This window comes from Felis catus, chromosome D1, assembly GCF_018350175.1.
Source record: "Felis catus isolate Fca126 chromosome D1, F.catus_Fca126_mat1.0, whole genome shotgun sequence".
Classification (NCBI taxonomy): domain Eukaryota; kingdom Metazoa; phylum Chordata; class Mammalia; order Carnivora; family Felidae; genus Felis; species Felis catus.
In genome coordinates this window covers 106,095,700-106,116,157 of record NC_058377.1, presented here as the reverse complement: position 1 = coordinate 106,116,157, position 20,458 = coordinate 106,095,700, and the positions used below count along the sequence as shown (strand labels likewise).

The 20,458-nt window shown below is 50.0% G+C and overlaps 1 protein-coding gene across 2 annotated transcripts in view; it reads left to right on the top strand.

Annotated features, from left to right (window-relative positions):
• The window catches only part of AHNAK (AHNAK nucleoprotein), a 36,358-nt gene extending 17,308 nt beyond the window's left edge, over positions 1-19,050 (top strand). For both annotated transcript variants that reach the window (XM_045039445.1, XM_045039444.1), the window contains exon 5: positions 879-19,050. In XM_045039445.1, coding sequence (XP_044895380.1) covers positions 879-18,173 — 17,295 coding nt within the window. In that variant the 3' untranslated portion in view covers positions 18,174-19,050. The remainder of the gene's footprint in view (positions 1-878) is intronic.
• The last annotated feature ends 1,408 nt before the right edge of the window (positions 19,051-20,458 follow it).

Below are 20,458 nucleotides of genomic sequence, written 5' to 3'. Positions count from 1 at the left end.
ATGCCGACCTGCTGGCCACTTCCTGAGCCTTGTGCCTGCCTGCCGGACCTCTCTTGTGGTTACTTTCCCTACTTTCTCTCTTGTGCGTTCTCTGATGAGCCAGTCTGTGTGTTCCTGTTTGTGTCTGGTGTGCGGCTGATGTTGCCCTGAAAGTCTCCCGTCAGACTCTTCAGAGCCCCACAGCGTGGGAACCCACTCACGCTGTCTGGTCCTAGATGCCAGGAGGAAGGTCAGCTGTTTTGTAAGAATCTTCGAAATAGCCTCACAGGTGCCTCACAGGCAGCAGTTTTCAACTTCCAGAGGCCTGGACTCGTCTGTGAGTCAGAGGCTGCGCGGCAAAGTGCCTGAGGGACGTTTCTTTGCTCCTTCTGCTGGCTTCTTTAACACGTAATGGGTCCTCAAAGTGACAGTGTTAACCCCAGCGCACTGAGTCTCAACAAATGCTTTCTTGAGGGGTCCCTGAGAGAACTCCCCCTGCCGATTAAGTAAGCCAGTGAGTGAGTCGAGAGTCGGGAGCCTAAAGGGTGAAGTCCACACAGAGATGGTCACCCAGGAGGCATCCCTGGGACTTGACACCCATCTGACTCTAGAATGGATTGTAAATCTTTCATCCACACAGCGCAGCCGTCTACCCGGCTCCTCTCCCCATGGCTTTTGCTTCCCGGAGTTTCCCCGAATAATTTGTTTTCCTCCTGTGAGGTGGCCGTCAGCCCCTTTCTTCAGCCCCCTTTGCTCTGCCCCAGGAGGCTCCGTGGGTCTCCGTTCTGGTCCCAGCTTCTTTGGGAAACAGGCAGCCATGTTGTCGGCTGGGCTGTGGCCGGGCGTCTGTGACTCGGGCAGACCCTGCTTCAACCTCTGCCGGGCGTGTCTTTCTGCAGAGCGGGGATGATGAGGAGTACCAGCGCATCTACACCACGAAGATCAAGCCTCGGCTGAAGTCGGAGGATGGCGTAGAAGGGGATCCTGGGGAGACCCAGAGCCGCACCATCACAGTGACTAGAAGGGTCACGGCCTACACTGTTGATGTGACAGGCCGTGAAGGTGCCAAGGACATCGACATCAGCAGCCCTGAGTTCAAGATCAAGATTCCACGGCATGAACTGACTGAAATCTCCACTGTGGATGTGGACACCCACCCTGGCAAGACAGTGATCAGACTGCCCTCGGGCTCGGGGGCAGTGTCTCCGACCACAGGCTCTGTCGTGGACATCCGAGCGGGGTCCGTTTCCGCTTCGGTACCAGAGCTCCAAGGTGCTGGCCACTCGAAGCTCCAGGTCACCATGCCTGGGATAAAGGTGGGAAGCCCAGGCGTCAGCGTCAGTGCGAAGGGCTTGGACTTGGGTGGCAAAGGAGGGGCCCAAGTTCCAGGAGTGGACATTTCGTCTTCTCTTGGGGGTGGGGCAGTAGAGGTGCAGGACCCATCTCTTGAGAGTGGCAGTAATGGGAAAATTAAAATTCCCACTATGAAAGTGCCAAAATTTGGTGTCCCAACGGGGCCTGAGGGCCAGGTGCCAGTGGCAGGGTTGAGTGTTTCTGCACCTGAATTCTCTGTGGGGCACAAGGGAGGCAAGCCAGGCCTGACCATTGGTGGGAACATCCAGACCCCTCAGCTAGAAGTCAGTGCTCCTTCTGCCAGTATTGAGGGGCTTGAGGGGAAGCTGAAAGGCCCCCAAATCACTGGGCCATCACTTGAGACTGGTCTAGGCCTGAAAGGTGCCAAGTCACAGGGGAGCATCGGGGTGGATGTCTCTGTGCCCAAGATTGAGGGCACCATCACTGGCTCCAATGTGGAAGTTCAAGCCCCTGACGTTGATATTCACGGGCCTGGGGGCAAACTGAATATGCCCAAGATGAAAGTTCCCAAATTCTCTGTATTAGGTTCTAAGGGAGAGGGAGCTGGCATTGATGTGACAGGTGCAGTGACTCTTCCTGGGGTCTCTGGGAACATCAGTCTGCCTGAAGTTGCTGCCGGGGGGCTGGAAGGGAAGGTGAAGGGTACGAAAGTTAAGACTCCTGAAATGATTATTCAAAAACCTAAAATCTCCATGCAAGATGTGGATCTGAGCCTTGGGTCTCCTAAACTGAAAGGAGATATTAAGGTTTCTGCGCCTGGGGTGCACGGTGATGTTAAAGGCCCTCAAGTGGCAGTGAAAGGCGCCAAAGTGGACATAGAGACACCTAGCCTTGAGGGGACTTTGACAGGACCCAAGCTTAGTAGTCCTTCTGGGAAAACAGGCACCTATGGGATCTCTATGGCAGATGTAGACTTAAATGTGACTGCCCCTAAAGTGAAAGGGGGTGTGGATGTTGTACTCCCAAAAGTAGAAGGGAAAGTCAAAGTCCCTCAAGTTGACATCAAAGGACCCAAGGTGGACGTCAGGGCCCCAGATGTGGAAGTGCATGGCCCAGAATGGAACCTGAAAGTGCCCAAGTTCAACGCTCCAGGAGTTGGAGGGGAAGGCCCAGATGTCGATGTGAAACTACCCAAAGGAGATGTCAGTATTTCAGGGCCCAAGGTCAACGTGGAGGCCCCAAATGTCAACGTAGGGGGCCTGGGAGGCAAACTTAAAGGCCCTGATATTAAGCTGCCTGAAGTCAGTGTCAAGACACCAAAGATCTCCATGCCTGATGTAGACTTACATGTTAAAGGCCCAAAGGTAAAAGGAGAATATGATGTAACATCCCCAAAACTTGAAGGAGAACTGAAAGGCCCCAAAATGGACATTGATGCCCCGGATGTGGATGTTCATGGCCCAGACTGGCATCTGAAGATGCCCAAGATGAAAATGCCCAAATTCAGTGTTCCAGGGCTCAAAGCGGAGGGCCCAGAAGTGGATGTGAATCTTCCCAAGGCTGATGTGGACATTTCTGGGCACAAGGTAGATGTTAGTGGTCCAGATGTGAGCATTGAGGGACCAGACGGGAAATTGAAGGGACCTAAGTTTAAGATGCCTGAGATGAATATCAAAGCCCCGAAGATCTCCATGCCAGATGTGGACTTACATCTGAAAGGCCCTAAGGTAAAAGGAGAATACGATGTCACAGTGCCAAAAGTTGAAGGTGAGATTAAAGTTCCTGATGTTGAACTTAAAAGTGCCAAAGTGGATATTGATGCTCCAGATGTTGATGCTCATGGCCCAGATTGGCACCTGAAGATGCCCAAAATGAAAATGCCCAAGTTCAGCATGCCTGGCTTCAAAGCAGAGGGCCCAGAAGTGGATGTGAACCTGCCCAAGACAGACGTTGACATCTCAGGACCCACAGTGGACCTTGAAGTTCCAGATGTGAATATTGAAGGACCCGAAGGAAAGCTGAAGGGTCCCAAGTTTAAGATGCCTGAAATGAATATTAAGGCCCCAAAGATCTCTATGCCTGATGTAGATTTGCATATGAAAGGTCCCAGGGTAAAAGGAGAATATGATGTTACAGTGCCAAAGCTGGAAGGGGAACTCAAAGGGCCAAAAGTAGACGTCAGTGCCCCCGATGTTGACGTTCATAGTCCTGAATGGAACCTAAAGATGCCCAAGATGAAAATGCCCAAATTTACCATGCCCAGCCTCAAAGGGGAGGGCCCAGAAGTGGATGTGAACCTGCCAAAGGCTGATGTGGACATTTCGGCACCCAAGATAGATATTAGTGCTCCAGACTTGAGCCTTGAAGGACCAGAAGGAAAGTTGAAAGGTCCAAAGTTTAAGATGCCTGAGATGCACTTCAAAGCCCCTAAGATGACTCTGCCAGATGTTGACTTGGATCTTAAAGGACCCAAAACGAAAGGAAATCTAGATATGTCTGCACCAAAAATAGAAGGTGAAATGAAAGTTCCAGATGTGGACATCAAAGGACCTAAGGTAGACATTAAAGCACCAGATGTGGAAGTCCAAGGTGCAGACTGGAGCCTGAAAATGCCCAAGATGAAAATGCCCAAGTTCAGCATGCCCAGCCTCAAAGCGGAGGGCCCAGAAGTGGATGTGAACCTGCCCAAGGCTGACATTGACATCTCTGGACCCAAGGTGGACATTGAAGCCCCGGATGTGAGCCTTGAAGGTCCAGAAGGGAAGCTGAAAGGCCCTAAGTTTAAGATGCCTGAGATGCACTTCAAGGCTCCCAAGCTCTCCATGCCTGATGTGGACTTACACTTGAAAGGTCCCAAAGTGAAAGGGGATGTGGATGTATCTGTGCCCAAGATAGAAGGTGAAATGAAAGTGCCAGATGTGGACATCAAAGGCCCCAAAGTGGACATTGATGTCCCAGATGTGGATGTTCAGGGCCCAGACTGGAACTTGAAAATGCCCAAGATGAAAATGCCCAAATTTAGCGTGCCTGGCTTCAAAGGCGAGGGCCCAGAAGTGGATGTGAACCTGCCCAAGGCTGACATTGACGTATCTGGCCCCAAGGTGGACATTGAAGCCCCAGATGTGAGCCTTGAGGGCCCAGAAGGGAAGCTGAAGGGCCCCAAGTTTAAGATGCCTGAGATGCACTTCAAGGCTCCCAAGATGTCCATGCCTGATGTGAACTTGAATCTTAAGGGGCCAAAACTGAAGGGAGATGTGGACGTGTCTGTGCCTGATGTAGAAGGTGAAATAAAAGTGCCAGATGTTGACATTAAAGGGCCCAAAGTTGACATCAGTGCTCCAGATGTGGATGTTCATGGGCCAGACTGGCACCTGAAGATGCCCAAGATAAAAATGCCCAAGATCAGCATGCCAGGTTTCAAAGGAGAGGGCCCAGAAGTGGATGTGAACCTGCCCAAGGCTGACATTGATGTCTCAGGACCCAAGGTGGATGTTGAAGTTCCAGATGTGAATATTGATGGTCCAGATGCAAAAGTAAAAGGTCTTAAATTTAAGATGCCAGAAATGAATATAAAGCCTCAGAAGATATCCATGCCAGATGTTGGTTTGCATTTGAAAGGTCCTAAAATGAAAGGAGATTATGATGTTACAACTCCAAAGGTAGAAGGAGAGATAAAAGCTCCTGATGTTGACATCAAAGGGCCCAAAGTGGACATTAATGCACCAGATGTGGGGGTTCATGGCCCAGACTGGCACCTGAAGATGCCCAAGGTGAAAATGCCCAAGTTCAGCATGCCAGGCTTCAAAGGAGAGGGCCCAGAAGTGGATGTGAACCTGCCCAAGGCTGACATTGATGTCTCTGGACCCAAGGTGGACATTGATGTTCCAGATGTGAATATTGAGGGTCCAGAGGGGAAACTAAAGGGTCCCAAGTTTAAGATGCCAAGCATGAATATACAGACACACAAAATCTCTATGCCTGATGTTGGACTTAATCTCAAAGCCCCTAAACTGAAAACTGATGTCGATGTTTCCCTTCCCAAAGTGGAAGGAGACTTGAAAGGTCCTGAAATTGACATGAAGGCCCCGAAGATGGATGTGGATGTTGGTGATATTGATATTGAAGGTCCAGAAGGAAAGCTGAAGGGCCCTAAGTTTAAGATGCCTGAGATGCACTTCAAGACCCCCAAGCTCTCCATGCCTGATGTGGACTTACACTTGAAAGGTCCCAAAGTGAAAGGGGATGTGGATGTGTCTGTGCCCAAGATAGAAGGTGAAATGAAAGTGCCAGATGTGGACATCAAAGGCCCCAAAGTGGACGTCGATGCCCCAGATGTGGATGTTCATGGCCCAGACTGGCACCTGAAGATGCCCAAGGTGAAAATGCCCAAGTTCAGCATGCCTGGCTTCAAGGGTGAGGGCCCAGAAGTGGATGTGAACCTGCCCAAGGCTGACATTAATGTGTCTGGCCCCAAAGTGGACATTGATGCTCCTGATTTGGATATTGAAGGACCAGAAGGAAAATTAAAGGGCTCTAAATTTAAGATGCCTAAGTTGAATATCAAAGCTCCTAAGATATCCATGCCAGATGTGGACTTGAATTTGAAGGGACCCAAAATGAAAGGAGAAATAGATGCTTCCGTGCCTGAACTAGAAGGTGATCTCAGAGGTCCACAAGTTGATATCAAAGGTCCTGGTGTGGATGTGGAGATGCCTGATGTTGACCTGGAATGTCCAGATGCAAAGTTGAAAGGCCTTAAGTTTAAGATGCCCGAGATGCACTTCAAGGCTCCCAAGCTCTCCATGCCTGATGTGGACTTACACTTGAAAGGTCCCAAAGTGAAAGGGGATGTGGATGTATCTGTGCCCAAGATAGAAGGTGAAGTGAAAGTGCCAGATGTGGACATCAAAGGCCCCAAAGTGGACATTGATGTCCCAGATGTGGATGTTCATGGCCCAGACTGGAACTTGAAAATGCCCAAGATGAAAATGCCCAAATTTAGCGTGCCTGGCTTCAAAGGCGAGGGCCCAGAAGTGGATGTGAACCTGCCCAAGGCTGACATTGACGTATCTGGCCCCAAGGTGGACATTGAAGCCCCAGATGTGAGCCTTGAGGGCCCAGAAGGGAAACTGAAGGGCCCCAAGTTTAAGATGCCTGAGATGCACTTCAAGGCTCCCAAGATGTCCATGCCTGATGTGAACTTGAATCTTAAGGGGCCAAAACTGAAGGGAGATGTGGATGTATCTGTGCCAAAATTGGAAGGAGATTTGAAAGGCCCCAGTGTGGATGTGGAGATGCCTGATGTTGACCTGGAATGCCCTGATGCAAAGTTGAAAGGCCCTAAGTTTAAGATGCCAGACATGCACTTCAAGACCCCCAAGCTCTCCATGCCTGATGTGGATTTACACTTAAAAGGCCCCAAAGTGAAAGGGGATATGGATGTGTCTGTGCCCAAGATAGAAGGTGAAATGAAAGTGCCAGATGTGGACATCAAAGGCCCCAAAGTTGACATTGATGCCCCAGATGTGGATGTTCATGGCCCGGAGTGGCACCTGAAGATGCCCAAGATGAAAATGCCCAAGTTCAGTATGCCTGGCTTCAAAGGCGAGGGCCCAGATGTGGATGTGAACCTGCCTAAGGCTGACATTGACATCTCTGGACCTAAGGTGGACCTTGAAGCCCCGGATGTGAGCCTTGAAGGTCCAGAAGGGAAGCTGAAAGGCCCTAAGTTCAAGATGCCTGAAATGCACTTTCATGCCCCTAAGATCTCCATGCCTGATGTTGATTTCAACTTAAAAGGGCCTAAAGTCAAAGGAGACTTTGATGTTTCTGCCCCAAAGCTGGAGGGAGAGTTAAAGGGTCCAGAATTGGATGTGAAAGGCCCCAAATTGGATGTTGACATGCCAGACGTAGCTGTGGAAGGTCCAGATGGAAAATGGAAAAGTCCTAAATTTAAGATGCCAGACATGCACTTTAAAGCTCCCAAAATCTCCATGCCAGACGTTGATTTACACTTAAAAAGTCCCAAGATAAAGGGAGATGTGGATGTTGATGTTCCGAAATTGGAAGGTGACCTCAAAGGGCCAGATCTCAAAGGTGACATCAGTGGGCCAGATATTGACATTGAAGGACCAGAGGGCAAATTGAAAGGTCCCAAGTTCAAGATGCCTGACATGCATTTCAAAGCCCCAAATATTTCTATGCCTGATGTGGACTTAAATTTGAAAGGACCCAAAATCAAGGGGGATGTTGATGTGTCTGTGCCTGAGGTAGAAGGTAAAATTAAAGTACCAGATGTGAACATCAAGGGCCCCAAAGTAGACATAAATGCTCCTGATGTTCATGGCCCAGACTGGCACCTGAAGATGCCCAAAATGAAAATGCCCAAGTTCAGCATGCCTGGTTTTAAAACAGAGGGCCCAGAAGTAGATGTGAATCTTCCCAAGGCTGACATTGATGTCTCTGGACCCAAGGTTGACATTGAAGTCCCAGATATGAGCATTGAGAGTCCGGAGGGAAAGATCAAAGGGCCTAAATTTAAAATGCCAGAAATGAACATCAAAGCTCCCAAGATCTCGATGCCAGACATAGATTTACACTTGAAAGGTCCTAAGGTCAAAGGAGATGTGGATGTTTCCCTGCCTAAGGTGGAAGGTGACCTAAAGGGCCCCAAAGTGGACATTGATGCCCCAGATGTGGATATTCAAAGCCCAGACTGGCACCTGAAGATGCCCAAGGTGAAAATGCCCAAGTTCAGCATGCCAGGCTTCAAAGGAGAGGGCCCAGAAGTGGATGTGAACCTGCCCAAGGCCGACATTGATGTATCAGCACCCAAGGTGGACATCGAAGGCCCTGATGTTAACATTGAGGGACCAGAGGGAAAGTTGAAAGGTCCCAAGTTCAAGATGCCTGAGATGAACATCAAAGCCCCCAAGATCTCCATGCCTGACTTTGATTTGCACCTGAAAGGTCCTAAGGTCAAAGGAGATGTGGATGTTTCCCTGCCTAAGGTGGAAGGTGACCTAAAAGGCCCTGAAGTTGACATCAAAGGGCCCAAGGTGGGCGTTGATGTCCCAGATGTGGATGTGCATGGCCCAGACTGGCACCTGAAGATGCCCAAGATAAAAATGCCCAAGATCAGCATGCCAGGCTTCAAAGGCGAGGGCCCAGAAGTGGATGTGAACCTGCCCAAGGCTGACATTGATGTCTCAGGACCCAAAGTGGATGTTGAATGCCCTGATGTGAATATTGAAGGACCTGAAGGAAAGTGGAAAAGTCCAAAGTTTAAGATGCCTGAAATGCATTTTAAGACTCCTAAGATATCTATGCCAGATATTGACCTTAATCTATCAGGTCCAAAAATAAAAGGAGATGTGGATGTCACAGGTCCTAAGTTAGAGGGAGACCTGAAAGGCCCTGAAGTTGACCTCAAAGGCCCTAAAGTGGACATTGATGTCCCAGATGTGGATGTTCGTGGCCCAGACTGGCACTTGAAGATGCCCAAGATGAAAATGCCCAAGTTCAGCATGCCAGGCTTCAAAGGCGAGGGCCCAGAAGTGGATGTGAACCTGCCCAAGGCTGACATTGATGTCTCTGGACCCAAGGTGGACATTGATGTTCCAGATGTCAGTATCGAAGGTCCAGATGCAAAATTGAAGGGCTCCAAGTTCAAGATGCCAGAGATGAACATCAAAGCTCCCAAGATCTCCATGCCTGACTTTGATTTGCACCTGAAAGGTCCCAAGGTAAAGGGAGATGTGGATGTGTCTCTGCCTAAGGTGGAAGGTGACCTGAAGGCCCCTGAGGTTGACATCAAAGGGCCCAAGGTGGACGTTGATGTCCCAGATGTGGATGTGCATGGCCCAGACTGGCACCTGAAGATGCCCAAGGTGAAAATGCCCAAGTTCAGCATGCCAGGCTTCAAAGGAGAAGGCCCTGATGTGGATGTGAACCTGCCCAAGGCCGACATTGATGTATCAGCACCCAAGGTGGACATCGAAGGCCCTGATGTTAACATTGAGGGACCAGAGGGAAAGTTGAAAGGTCCCAAATTCAAGATGCCTGAGATGAACATCAAAGCCCCCAAGATCTCCATGCCTGACTTTGATTTGCACCTGAAAGGTCCTAAGGTCAAAGGAGATGTGGATGTTTCCCTGCCTAAGGTGGAAGGTGACCTAAAAGGCCCTGAAGTTGACATCAAAGGGCCCAAGGTGGACGTTGATGTCCCAGATGTGGATGTGCATGGCCCAGACTGGCACCTGAAGATGCCCAAGGTGAAAATGCCCAAGTTCAGCATGCCAGGCTTTAAAGGCGAGGGTCCAGAAGTGGATGTGAACCTGCCCAAGGCCGACATTGATGTATCAGCACCTAAGGTGGACATTGAAGGCCCTGATGTTAACATTGAGGGACCAGAGGGAAAGTTGAAAGGTCCCAAGTTCAAGATGCCTGAGATGAACATCAAAGCCCCCAAGATCTCCATGCCTGACATTGATCTTAACCTGAAGGGCCCTAAAGTGAAGGGTGATGTGGATGTGTCTTTACCAAAAGTGGAAGGTGAGATTAAAGTTCCTGAAGTAGATATTAAAGGCCCTAAAGTGGACGTTGATGTCCCAGATGTGGATGTTCATGGCCCAGACTGGCACCTGAAGATGCCCAAGATAAAAATGCCCAAGATCAGCATGCCAGGCTTTAAAGGTGAGGGTCCAGAAGTGGATGTGAACCTGCCCAAGGCTGACATTGATGTCTCTGGACCCAAGGTGGATATTGATGTTCCAGATGTCAATATTGAAGGTCCAGATGCGAAACTGAAGGGCCCCAAATTCAAGATGCCAGAGATGAACATCAAAGCTCCCAAGATCTCCATGCCTGATTTGGACATTAATCTCAAAGGCCCTAAAATGAAAGGAGAGGCGGATGTTTCCCTTCCAAATGTAGAAGGTGATTTGAAAGGACCTACTCTTGACATCAAGGGCCCAAAGATAGATGTAGATGCTCCAGATATTGACATCCATGGCCCTGAAGGCAAATTAAAAGGTCCCAAACTGAAGATGCCAGACATGCATGTGAATATGCCTAAGATCTCCATGCCTGAAATTGACCTGAATTTGAAAGGCCCAAAGCTTAAGGGAGATGTTGATGTTTCTGGGCCCAAATTAGAAGGTGACATTAAAGCTCCCAAGTTGGATGTAAAGGGTCCAGAAGTGGACATTTCTGGTCCTAAGCTCAGTCTTGAAGGCAAGTCAAAGAAATCACGTTTTAAGCTTCCTAAATTTAATTTTTCGGGCTCCAAAGTTCAGACACCTGAGGTGGATGCCAAAGTTAAAAAGCCGGATATTGATGTGACAGGTCCAAAAGTTGATATTAATGCTCCTGATGTTGAGGTCCAAGGAAAAGTGAAAGGATCCAAGTTCAAAATGCCTTTCCTGAGTATTTCATCTCCTAAAGTTTCTATGCCTGATGTGGAGTTAAATCTGAAAGGCCCTAAAGTCAAAGGAGACTTGGATGTTACAGCTCCTAATTTAGAAGGTGACTTGAAAGGACCCAAAGTGGATATTAAGGCCCCAGAAGTTCATCTTGATGCACCCGATGTGGATGTGCATGGTCCAGATTGGAACTTGAAAATGCCCAAAATGAAAATGCCCAAGTTTGGTGTGCCTGGCTTAAAAGCAGAAGGGCCAGAAGTGGCTGTGGATCTGCCCAAAGGAGATATCAACATAGAGGGTCCCAGAGTGGACATTGAGGGCCCAGAAATCAATGTGGAAGGTGTAGAAGGAGGCTTAAAAGGTCCCAAACTCAAGATGCCTGACGTGAATATCAAAACTCCCAAGATCTCCATGCCTGACATTGATTTAAACCTGAAGGGCCCCAAGGTGAAAGGTGATATTGATGTTTCTCTGCCCAAAGTTGAAGGGGATCTGAAAGGGCCAGAGATCGATCTCAGAGGCCCTAAAGTGGACGTTGATGTCCCTGACGTGGACGTGCATGGCCCAGACTGGCACCTGAAAATGCCCAAGGTGAAAATGCCCAAGTTTAGCATGCCAGGTTTCAAAGGTGAGGGCCCAGACGTGGATGTTACTCTCCCTAAGGCTGACATTGATATTTCTGGCCCCAAAGTGGACATTGATGCCCCAGATGTGAATATTGAAGGTCCAGATGCAAAACTGAAGGGCCCCAAGTTCAAGATGCCTGAGATGAACATCAAAGCTCCCAAAATCTCCATGCCTGACTTTGATCTGAACTTAAAGGGCCCCAAAATGAAAGGTGATGTGGATATGTCTTTGCCAAAAGTAGAAGGTGACTTAAAGGGCCCTGAGGTGGACATCAAGGGCCCCAAATTGGACATTGACACTCCTGATATTAACATTGAAGGCCCAGAGGGAAAATTGAAGGGGCCCAAATTCAAGATGCCAGAGATGCACCTAAAGACTCCAAAGATTTCCATGCCTGACATTGATTTAAACCTGAAGGGCCCCAAGGTGAAGGGTGATGTGGACGTTTCCCTTCCCAAGTTTGAAGGGGATCTGAAAGGCCCTGAAGTGGACCTCAAAGGTCCCAAGGTGGACATTGATGCCCCTGATGTGGATGTTCATGGACCAGACTGGCACCTAAAAATGCCCAAGATAAAAATGCCCAAGATCAGCATGCCAGGCTTCAAAGGCGAGGGCCCAGATGTGGATGTGAACCTGCCCAAGGCCGACATTGATGTATCAGCACCCAAGGTGGACATCGAAGGCCCTGATGTTAACATTGAGGGACCAGAAGGAAAGTTGAAAGGTCCCAAGTTCAAGATGCCTGAGATGAACATCAAAGCCCCTAAGATCTCCATGCCTGACTTTGATTTGCACCTGAAAGGTCCTAAGGTCAAAGGAGATGTGGATGTTTCCCTGCCTAAGGTGGAAGGTGACCTAAAAGGCCCTGAAGTTGACATCAAAGGGCCCAAGGTGGACGTTGATGTCCCAGATGTGGATGTGCATGGCCCAGACTGGCACCTGAAGATGCCCAAGATAAAAATGCCCAAGATCAGCATGCCAGGCTTTAAAGGCGAGGGCCCAGAAGTGGATGTGAACCTGCCCAAGGCCGACATTGATGTATCAGCACCCAAGGTGGACATCGAAGGCCCTGATGTTAACATTGAGGGACCAGAGGGAAAGTTGAAAGGTCCCAAGTTCAAGATGCCTGAGATGAACATCAAAGCCCCCAAGATCTCCATGCCTGACTTTGATTTGCACCTGAAAGGTCCCAAGGTAAAGGGAGATGTGGATGTTTCCCTGCCTACGGTGGAAGGTGACCTAAAAGGCCCTGAAGTTGACATCAAAGGGCCCAAGGTGGACGTTGATGTCCCAGATGTGGATGTTCATGGGCCAGACTGGCACCTGAAGATGCCCAAGGTGAAAATGCCCAAGTTCAGCATGCCAGGCTTCAAAGGCGAGGGCCCAGAAGTGGATGTGAACCTGCCCAAGGCTGACATTGACATATCTGGACCCAAGGTGGACATTGAAGCCTCAGATGTGAGCCTTGAGGGCCCAGAAGGGAAACTGAAGGGCCCCAAGTTTAAAATGCCTGACCTGCACCTCAAGGCCCCCAAGATCTCCATGCCTGAAGTGGACCTGAACCTGAAGGGTCCCAAGGTAAAGGGTGATGTGGATGTGTCTCTGCCCAAAGTGGAAGGTGACCTCAAGGGCCCGGAAGTTGACATCAAGGGCCCGAAAGTGGACATTGACGTCCCAGATGTGGATGTTCATGGGCCAGACTGGCACCTGAAGATGCCCAAGGTGAAAATGCCCAAGTTCAGCATGCCAGGCTTCAAAGGCGAGGGCCCAGAAGTGGATGTGAACCTGCCCAAGGCTGACATTGATGTCTCTGGACCCAAGGTGGATGTGGAAGTTCCAGATGTGCATATTGAAGGTCCAGATGCAAAACTGAAGGGCCCTAAGTTCAAGATGCCAGAGATGAACATCAAAGCTCCCAAGATCTCCATGCCTGATATTGACTTACACCTGAAAGGTCCCAAGGTAAAGGGTGATGTGGATGTTTCTTTGCCTAAAGTGGAAGGTGACCTCAAGGGCCCGGAAGTTGACATCAAAGGGCCCAACGTGGACATTGACGTCCCAGATGTGGATGTGCATGGGCCAGACTGGCACCTGAAGATGCCCAAGGTGAAAATGCCCAAGTTCAGCATGCCAGGCTTCAAAGGAGAGGGCCCAGAAGTGGATGTGAACCTGCCCAAGGCTGACATTGACCTATCTGGACCCAAGGTGGACATTGATGTTCCAGATGTGAATATTGAAGGTCCAGATGCGAAACTGAAGGGTCCTAAGTTCAAGATGCCAGAGATGAACATCAAAGCTCCCAAAATCTCCATGCCTGACCTTGACTTTAATCTGAAGGGCCCCAAAATGAAGAGTGATGTAGATGTGTCTCTGCCCAAAGTGGAAGGTGACCTCAAGGGCCCTGAAATAGACATAAAGGGCCCCAAATTGGACATTGACACTCCTGATGTCAACATTGAAGGCCCAGAAGGAAAATTGAAGGGGCCCAAATTTAAGATGCCAGATATGCATATTAAAGCCCCCAAGCTCTCCATGCCTGACTTTGACTTAAATTTGAAAGGCCCAAAGGTAAAGGGGGATGTGGATCTTTCATTACCTAAGGTGGAAGGTGATCTAAAAGGGCCAGAGGTGGACATTGAAGGTCCTGAAGGGAAACTCAAAGGTCCCAAATTTAAGATGCCTGATGTCCATTTCAAAACCCCACAAATCTCCATGAGTGACATCGATTTGAACTTGAAAGGACCGAAGATAAAGGGAGATTTGGACATTTCCATTCCTAAACTGGAAGGAGATCTGAAAGGCCCCAAAGTGGATGTTAAAGGGCCTAATCTAGACATAGACACTCCTGATGTTGACATTCATGGCCCAGAAGGGAAACTGAAGGGCCCCAAGTTTAAAATGCCTGACCTGCACCTCAAGGCCCCCAAGATCTCCATGCCTGAAGTGGACCTGAACCTGAAGGGTCCCAAGGTAAAGGGTGATGTGGATGTGTCTCTGCCCAAAGTGGAAGGTGACCTCAAGGGCCCGGAAGTTGACATCAAGGGCCCGAAAGTGGACATTGACGTCCCAGATGTGGATGTTCATGGGCCAGACTGGCACCTGAAGATGCCCAAGGTGAAAATGCCCAAGTTCAGCATGCCAGGCTTCAAAGGCGAGGGCCCAGAAGTGGATGTGAACCTGCCCAAGGCTGACATTGATGTCTCTGGACCCAAGGTGGATGTGGAAGTTCCAGATGTGCATATTGAAGGTCCAGATGCAAAACTGAAGGGCCCTAAGTTCAAGATGCCAGAGATGAACATCAAAGCTCCCAAGATCTCCATGCCTGATATTGACTTACACCTGAAAGGTCCCAAGGTAAAGGGTGATGTGGATGTTTCTTTGCCTAAAGTGGAAGGTGACCTCAAGGGCCCGGAAGTTGACATCAAAGGGCCCAACGTGGACATTGACGTCCCAGATGTGGATGTGCATGGGCCAGACTGGCACCTGAAGATGCCCAAGGTGAAAATGCCCAAGTTCAGCATGCCAGGCTTCAAAGGAGAGGGCCCAGAAGTGGATGTGAACCTGCCCAAGGCTGACATTGACCTATCTGGACCCAAGGTGGACATTGATGTTCCAGATGTGAATATTGAAGGTCCAGATGCGAAACTGAAGGGTCCTAAGTTCAAGATGCCAGAGATAAATATCAAAGCTCCCAAAATCTCCATGCCTGATGTTGACTTGGATTTGAAAGGACCCAAAGTCAAAGGAGATTTTGATGTGTCTGTCCCTAAGATTGAAGGTACTTTCAAAGGCCCAGAAGTAGACCTTAAAGGTCCAGGTGTGGATATTGAAGGCCCTGATGTCAAGCTTAGCGGCCCAAATTTAAAGATGCCATCGCTGGATATATCTGCCCCTAAAGTAACTGTTCCTGATGTTGATTTGCATCTCAAGACACCCAAAATTGGGGTTTCTGGTCCCACGTTAGGTGGTGAACTGGACCTCAAAGGGCCCAAAGTTGATTTAGAAGCTCCAAGCTTGGACGTACACATGGAGAGCCCAGATATCAATGTTGAGGGGCCAGATATTAAAATTCCCAAATTTAAGAAACCCAAGTTTGGATTTGGGGCAAAAAGTCCCAAAGCTGACCTCAAGCCAGCTTCCTTGGATGTGGCTGTTCCCGAGGCAGAACTGAACGTCGAGACTCCTGACATCAGTGTTGGTGGCAAGGGCAAGAAAAGTAAGTTTAAAATGCCTAAGATTCACATGAGTGGTCCTAAAATGAAGGCCAAAAAACAGGGATTTGATTTGAATGTTCCTGGGGGTGAAGTTGACGCCAGTCTCAAGACTCCTGACGTAGATGTCAATGTTGCGGGGCCAGATGCCACACTTAAAGTTGATGTGAAATCCCCCAAAACCAAGAAACCTATGTTTGGAAAGATGTACTTTCCCGATGTAGAATTTGACATTAAATCACCTAAATTTAAAGCAGAGGCCCCCCTCCCTAGCCCCAAAATAGAGGGTGAAATCCAGGCACCTGATCTGGATATTTCTTCAGGGATTAATGTGGAAGGTCCTGACATCAAGCTGAAGGCTCCGAAGTTGAAGGGGCCAGGTATGGATGTTTCTGGCCCCAAAATAGAGGGTGACTTCAAAGGCCCCAGGGTGCAGGCAAACTTGGATGCACCTGACATCAACATTGAAGGCCCAGATGCTAAAGTCAAAGCACCATCGTTCGGCATTTCTGCCCCTCAGGTCTCCACCCCCGATGTGAACGTTAACTTGAAAGGACCAAAGTTAAAGGGTGATGTCTCCAGTGTGGGACTGGAAGGACCAGACATAGATCTGCAAGGTCCAGAATCGAAAATCAAGTTCCCCAAGTTTTCAATGCCCAAGATCGGCGTCCCTGGTGTGAAAATGGAAGGCGGAGGAGCTGAAGTCCATGCCCAGCTGCCTTCTCTTGAAGGAGGCTTGAGTGCACCTGGTGTTAATCTTGAAGGAACTGATGTGTCTCTGAAGGGGCCAAAAGTAGACTTGCCTTCAGTGAACCTCTCTATGCCCAAAGTCTCTGGACCTGACCTTGACCTGAATTTGAAAGGACCAAGTTTGAAGGGAGACCTGGATGCCTCTGTTCCCAGCGTGAAGGTGCATGCCCCAGGGCTTGACCTCAGAGGTGTCGGTGGAAAGGTGAGGATGGAAGGAGATGGTGTGAAAATGCCGGGGATTGATGCCACAGCGCTAAACCTTGGCCTTGGCGCGCCAGACGTGACCCTGAAGGGACCAAGCCTGCAGGGAGACTTGGCTGTCTCTGGTGACATCAAATGCCCTAAGGTATCAGTAGGTGCCCCTGATCTCAGCTTGGAGGCACCTGAAAGTGGCATTAAACTTCCCAAAATGAAGCTGCCCCAGTTTGGCATCTCCACACCAGGGTCCGACTTGGACATCAGTGTCAAGGGGCCACAAGTGACCGGAGAACTAAAGGGGCCAGGTGTGGATGTGAACCTCGGAGGCCTGAACCTGAAAGGGCCTCAGATCTCTGGCCCTCAAATCTCAGCACCAGACATGGCCTTGAACTTGGAAGGACCAAAAATAAAAGGGAGCCTCGGGGCCACTGGTGAGGTGAAAGGCCCCGCTGTTGGAGGAGGCCTTCCGGGCATCAGCGTGCAGGGCCTCGAAGGAAACCTCCAGATGCCTGGGGTCAAGGCCTCTGGATGTGATGTGGAGCTGTCAGGTGTGAATGTGAAACTCCCAACGGGGCACATTTCTGGTCCTGAAATCAAAGGCGATCTGAAAGGTTCGGGAATAGGTTTCCAGGGTGCTGTTCCTGACATTAGCGTGAAGGGGCCTTCATTTAATATGGCATCTCCTGAGGCAGATTTCGGTGTCAGCTTGAAGGGCCCGAAAATCAAAGGAGGTGTGGATGTATCAGGGGCTGTCAGCGCCCCGGCTGTCACTCTGGGTGAAGGGCATATGAGTGTCAAAGGTTCTGGGGGTGAGTGGAAAGGACCCCAGGCCTCCTCCGCTCTCAACGTGGATGTGCCTAAGCTTGCCGGGGGACTTCATTTCTCAGGACCAAAGGTAGAAGGACTCCAGGGTCCTGGGCTGAGTGCGTCTGGGTCTCCAGGCCACTTGGAAAGCAGATCTGGAAAAGTAACATTCCCCAAAATGAAGATCCCCAAATTCACCTTCTCTGGCCGGGAGCTGGTTGGCAGAGAAGTGGGGGTGGATATTAACTTCCCGAAAGTGGAGGCCACTGTCCAGGCTGGTGCCGGAGAGGGCGAGTGGGAAGAGTCCGATGTAAAACTTAAAAAGTCCAAAATCAAAATGCCCAAGTTCAATTTTTCCAAACCTAAAGGGAAAGGTGGTGTCACTGGCTCACCGGAAGCATCCATTTCGGGGTCCAAAGGCGACCTGAAGAGCTCCAAGGCCAGCCTCGGTTCTCTGGAAGGAGAAGCAGAGGCTGAGACATCGTCGCCCAAAGGCAAATTCTCTTTGTTTAAAAGCAAGAAGCCGCGGCACCGCTCAAATTCCTTCAGTGACGAAAGGGAGCTGTCTGCGCCTTCCACCCCGACGGGGACTTTGGAGTTTGAAGGTGGGGAAGTGTCACTGGAAGGCGGGAAAGTCAAAGGGAAACCCGGAAAGCTGAAATTTGGTACCTTCGGTGGATTGGGGTCAAAGAGCAAAGGCCATTATGAGGTGACTGGGAGCGATGACGAGGCAGGCAAGTTACAGGGCAGTGGCGTGTCCCTGGCCTCTAAGAAGTCCCGACTGTCCTCTTCTTCTAGCAATGACAGCGGGACTAAGGTTGGCATCCAGCTTCCCGAGGTGGAACTAGTCGTTTCCAAGAAGGAGTAGCAGGTCTCTGTGTGGGTGTACATATATGTATAAAAAGACATCAGCCTTGGGTGTGTTTGTATATAAACTCCAAAGAGAAACACGCCGACAGACAGCCTCAGCATAATGCAAAGTTCTGGCCTCTGCCAGTAACAAGCGCTGAAAAGCCAACCGCCCTTAAGCTCACGGCCAGCGCTTTACAGATAGGTGAAGAGTTCCAAGTTCGTCCAGCCCATGTGCAGAGTCAACAGTATTTGCCTTAAGATTTCAGTTTTTTGTTTTTGTTTTTTTTTTGCATTGAACGCTGAGAGCTCCTGTTTACTAAGCAAGCTTCTGTGTTTATTATCCTCATTTTTACTGAACATTGTTAGCGTTGGGGCAATGGAAACCCACTTTTTCATTGTAATGACTTTTGGGGCTTTTGTTAGTAAGGGTGGGGTGGGGTGGAAGGCAGTAGGGAGGGTCAGACCTCCATTTCTCCTAAGACTGGATCTGTTCAAACAGCAAACACCCAGTGAGGGCCGAGAGGAGCTGGCGGGCAGGGCAGGGCAGGGCGTGTGGGTGTTTCTCGATCTCTGTAGCATCACTTCTCCCCCCCCCACTCCCCCCCCCCCCATATGGGTGGCGGTCCCAGCCAGTTTGGTGCTCATGGTGAGAGGGAATTACAATCTGTTTGCAGATTGGCCAACCCACCAGCTCCACGCGAGGGGCTTCCATTCTGTGTATCGTAGGAGAGATGTTTATCTTCATGACCGCCACATTCCTGAAACTAGTTCTGATATCCTTTAATAAAAGTTACCGTGATTAAGAAAATGTCCCGCACTTTAATGGCAAATTAATGGAGAATGTAAGGAAATTGATGCTGTCGAAGGCAAATAAAGCTGTTCATTAACCCTGATGTCTTGTGCCTTTGCATTCTGTGTTGGGAGTTCGAAGTCTGCACACCCAGCCCTGATAGTTCAGACTCCGTCCATCCAGCGGACTAGCTCGTTTCATCAGTGGCTAATGAGGGAAGTCTCCGTTGCCTGATTCTCTGGGTGAGGCTGGCTGCGAGTAATCAAGAGAGGCTTGGCACGTTGGCCGCCCGGGCTCCAGGACCCACCCACCCGCTTTCCATCCTCAGATACGGATACACGACTTAGAAATGGTTCTGAATGGGTCAGAAGATACCAATGGGGATGGAAAATAAGACCTACTGGGGTGGTAGAAAGGGCTCTCTCTGGCTCTGAGTTACAGGCCTGCCATCTCTTTATTTTTTATTTTTTTGCTTTTTTAAATTTATTGATTTTTGAGAGACCAGAGAGGGACAGAGCACGAGCAGGGGAGGGGTAGAGAGAGAGGGAGACACAGAATCCGAAACAGGCTGCCGGCTCCAAGCTGTCGGCTCAGAGCCCGACGCGGGGCTCGAACCCAGGAACCTCGAGATCATGACCTGAGTTGAAGTCGGATGCTCAACCGACTGAGCCGCCCAGGCACCCCGCAAGATAAATAAGACATTTAAAAGAAACGTGAGAAACCTCTCAGCCGCCCTCTTTGACGGCAGACCCAGGCTGGAGGCGGTGGCCTCGGAACAGGAGCCCTCCCTCCTGTGGTGGCAGCTGCCATAGGAGGGGCAGCGTGGAGGAGGTGCTGGGGCTGGAGGTACATGTGGGGGACCCATTCCCAGCTGGCTTTGCTTTGCCGGCCCGCCATCCCCTCTCATTTCCCACTCTCCCTCTCTTTGCTTGACACCTTCATCGCCACTCACCCCTGCCCTCTCTCAGTCCCTGATGAGGATGCTTCACGGGGTCCCCAAAGTCCTGCACGGTCCTTCAGGAGGTGTTACACTTAGAAGGGGCGGGGGAGGAGGTTGGTGGCATCAGGAGACCGGGGAGGGGCTGGGCTGGTCTCCCCAAGGTCCTTGCTCAGAGCACCGAGCGCCCCGCGGACCACAGCCTCACCTCGTACCTTGCTTTAGGCAGTGTGACAGTGGGTGGAAAGACTGGCTAAGGGGACATTTCAAAAATAGAATGACTTGGAAATGCACCACGTGCTCACAAATGGCAGTAAATGTTTTGCTTTCACACAAACTCATTTCTCAATCTGTCAGGGTCCCTACAGGAAACAAAATTCCACTTGAAGATTAGTTCAATCATAGAGGATTAGAGAAAGGGACTGTTCAAGGAATAGTGGGCAGGAACAGAGGAGCCAACAGGGGGTGACGGGAACACGGACAGCAGGAAGCTGGTATCGCCCAGGGGCCTGAAGGGGCTTGGGGAAGACATGGTGTTCCTTGGAACCCAGTGTGAGCTGGAGGCAGAGGAGGG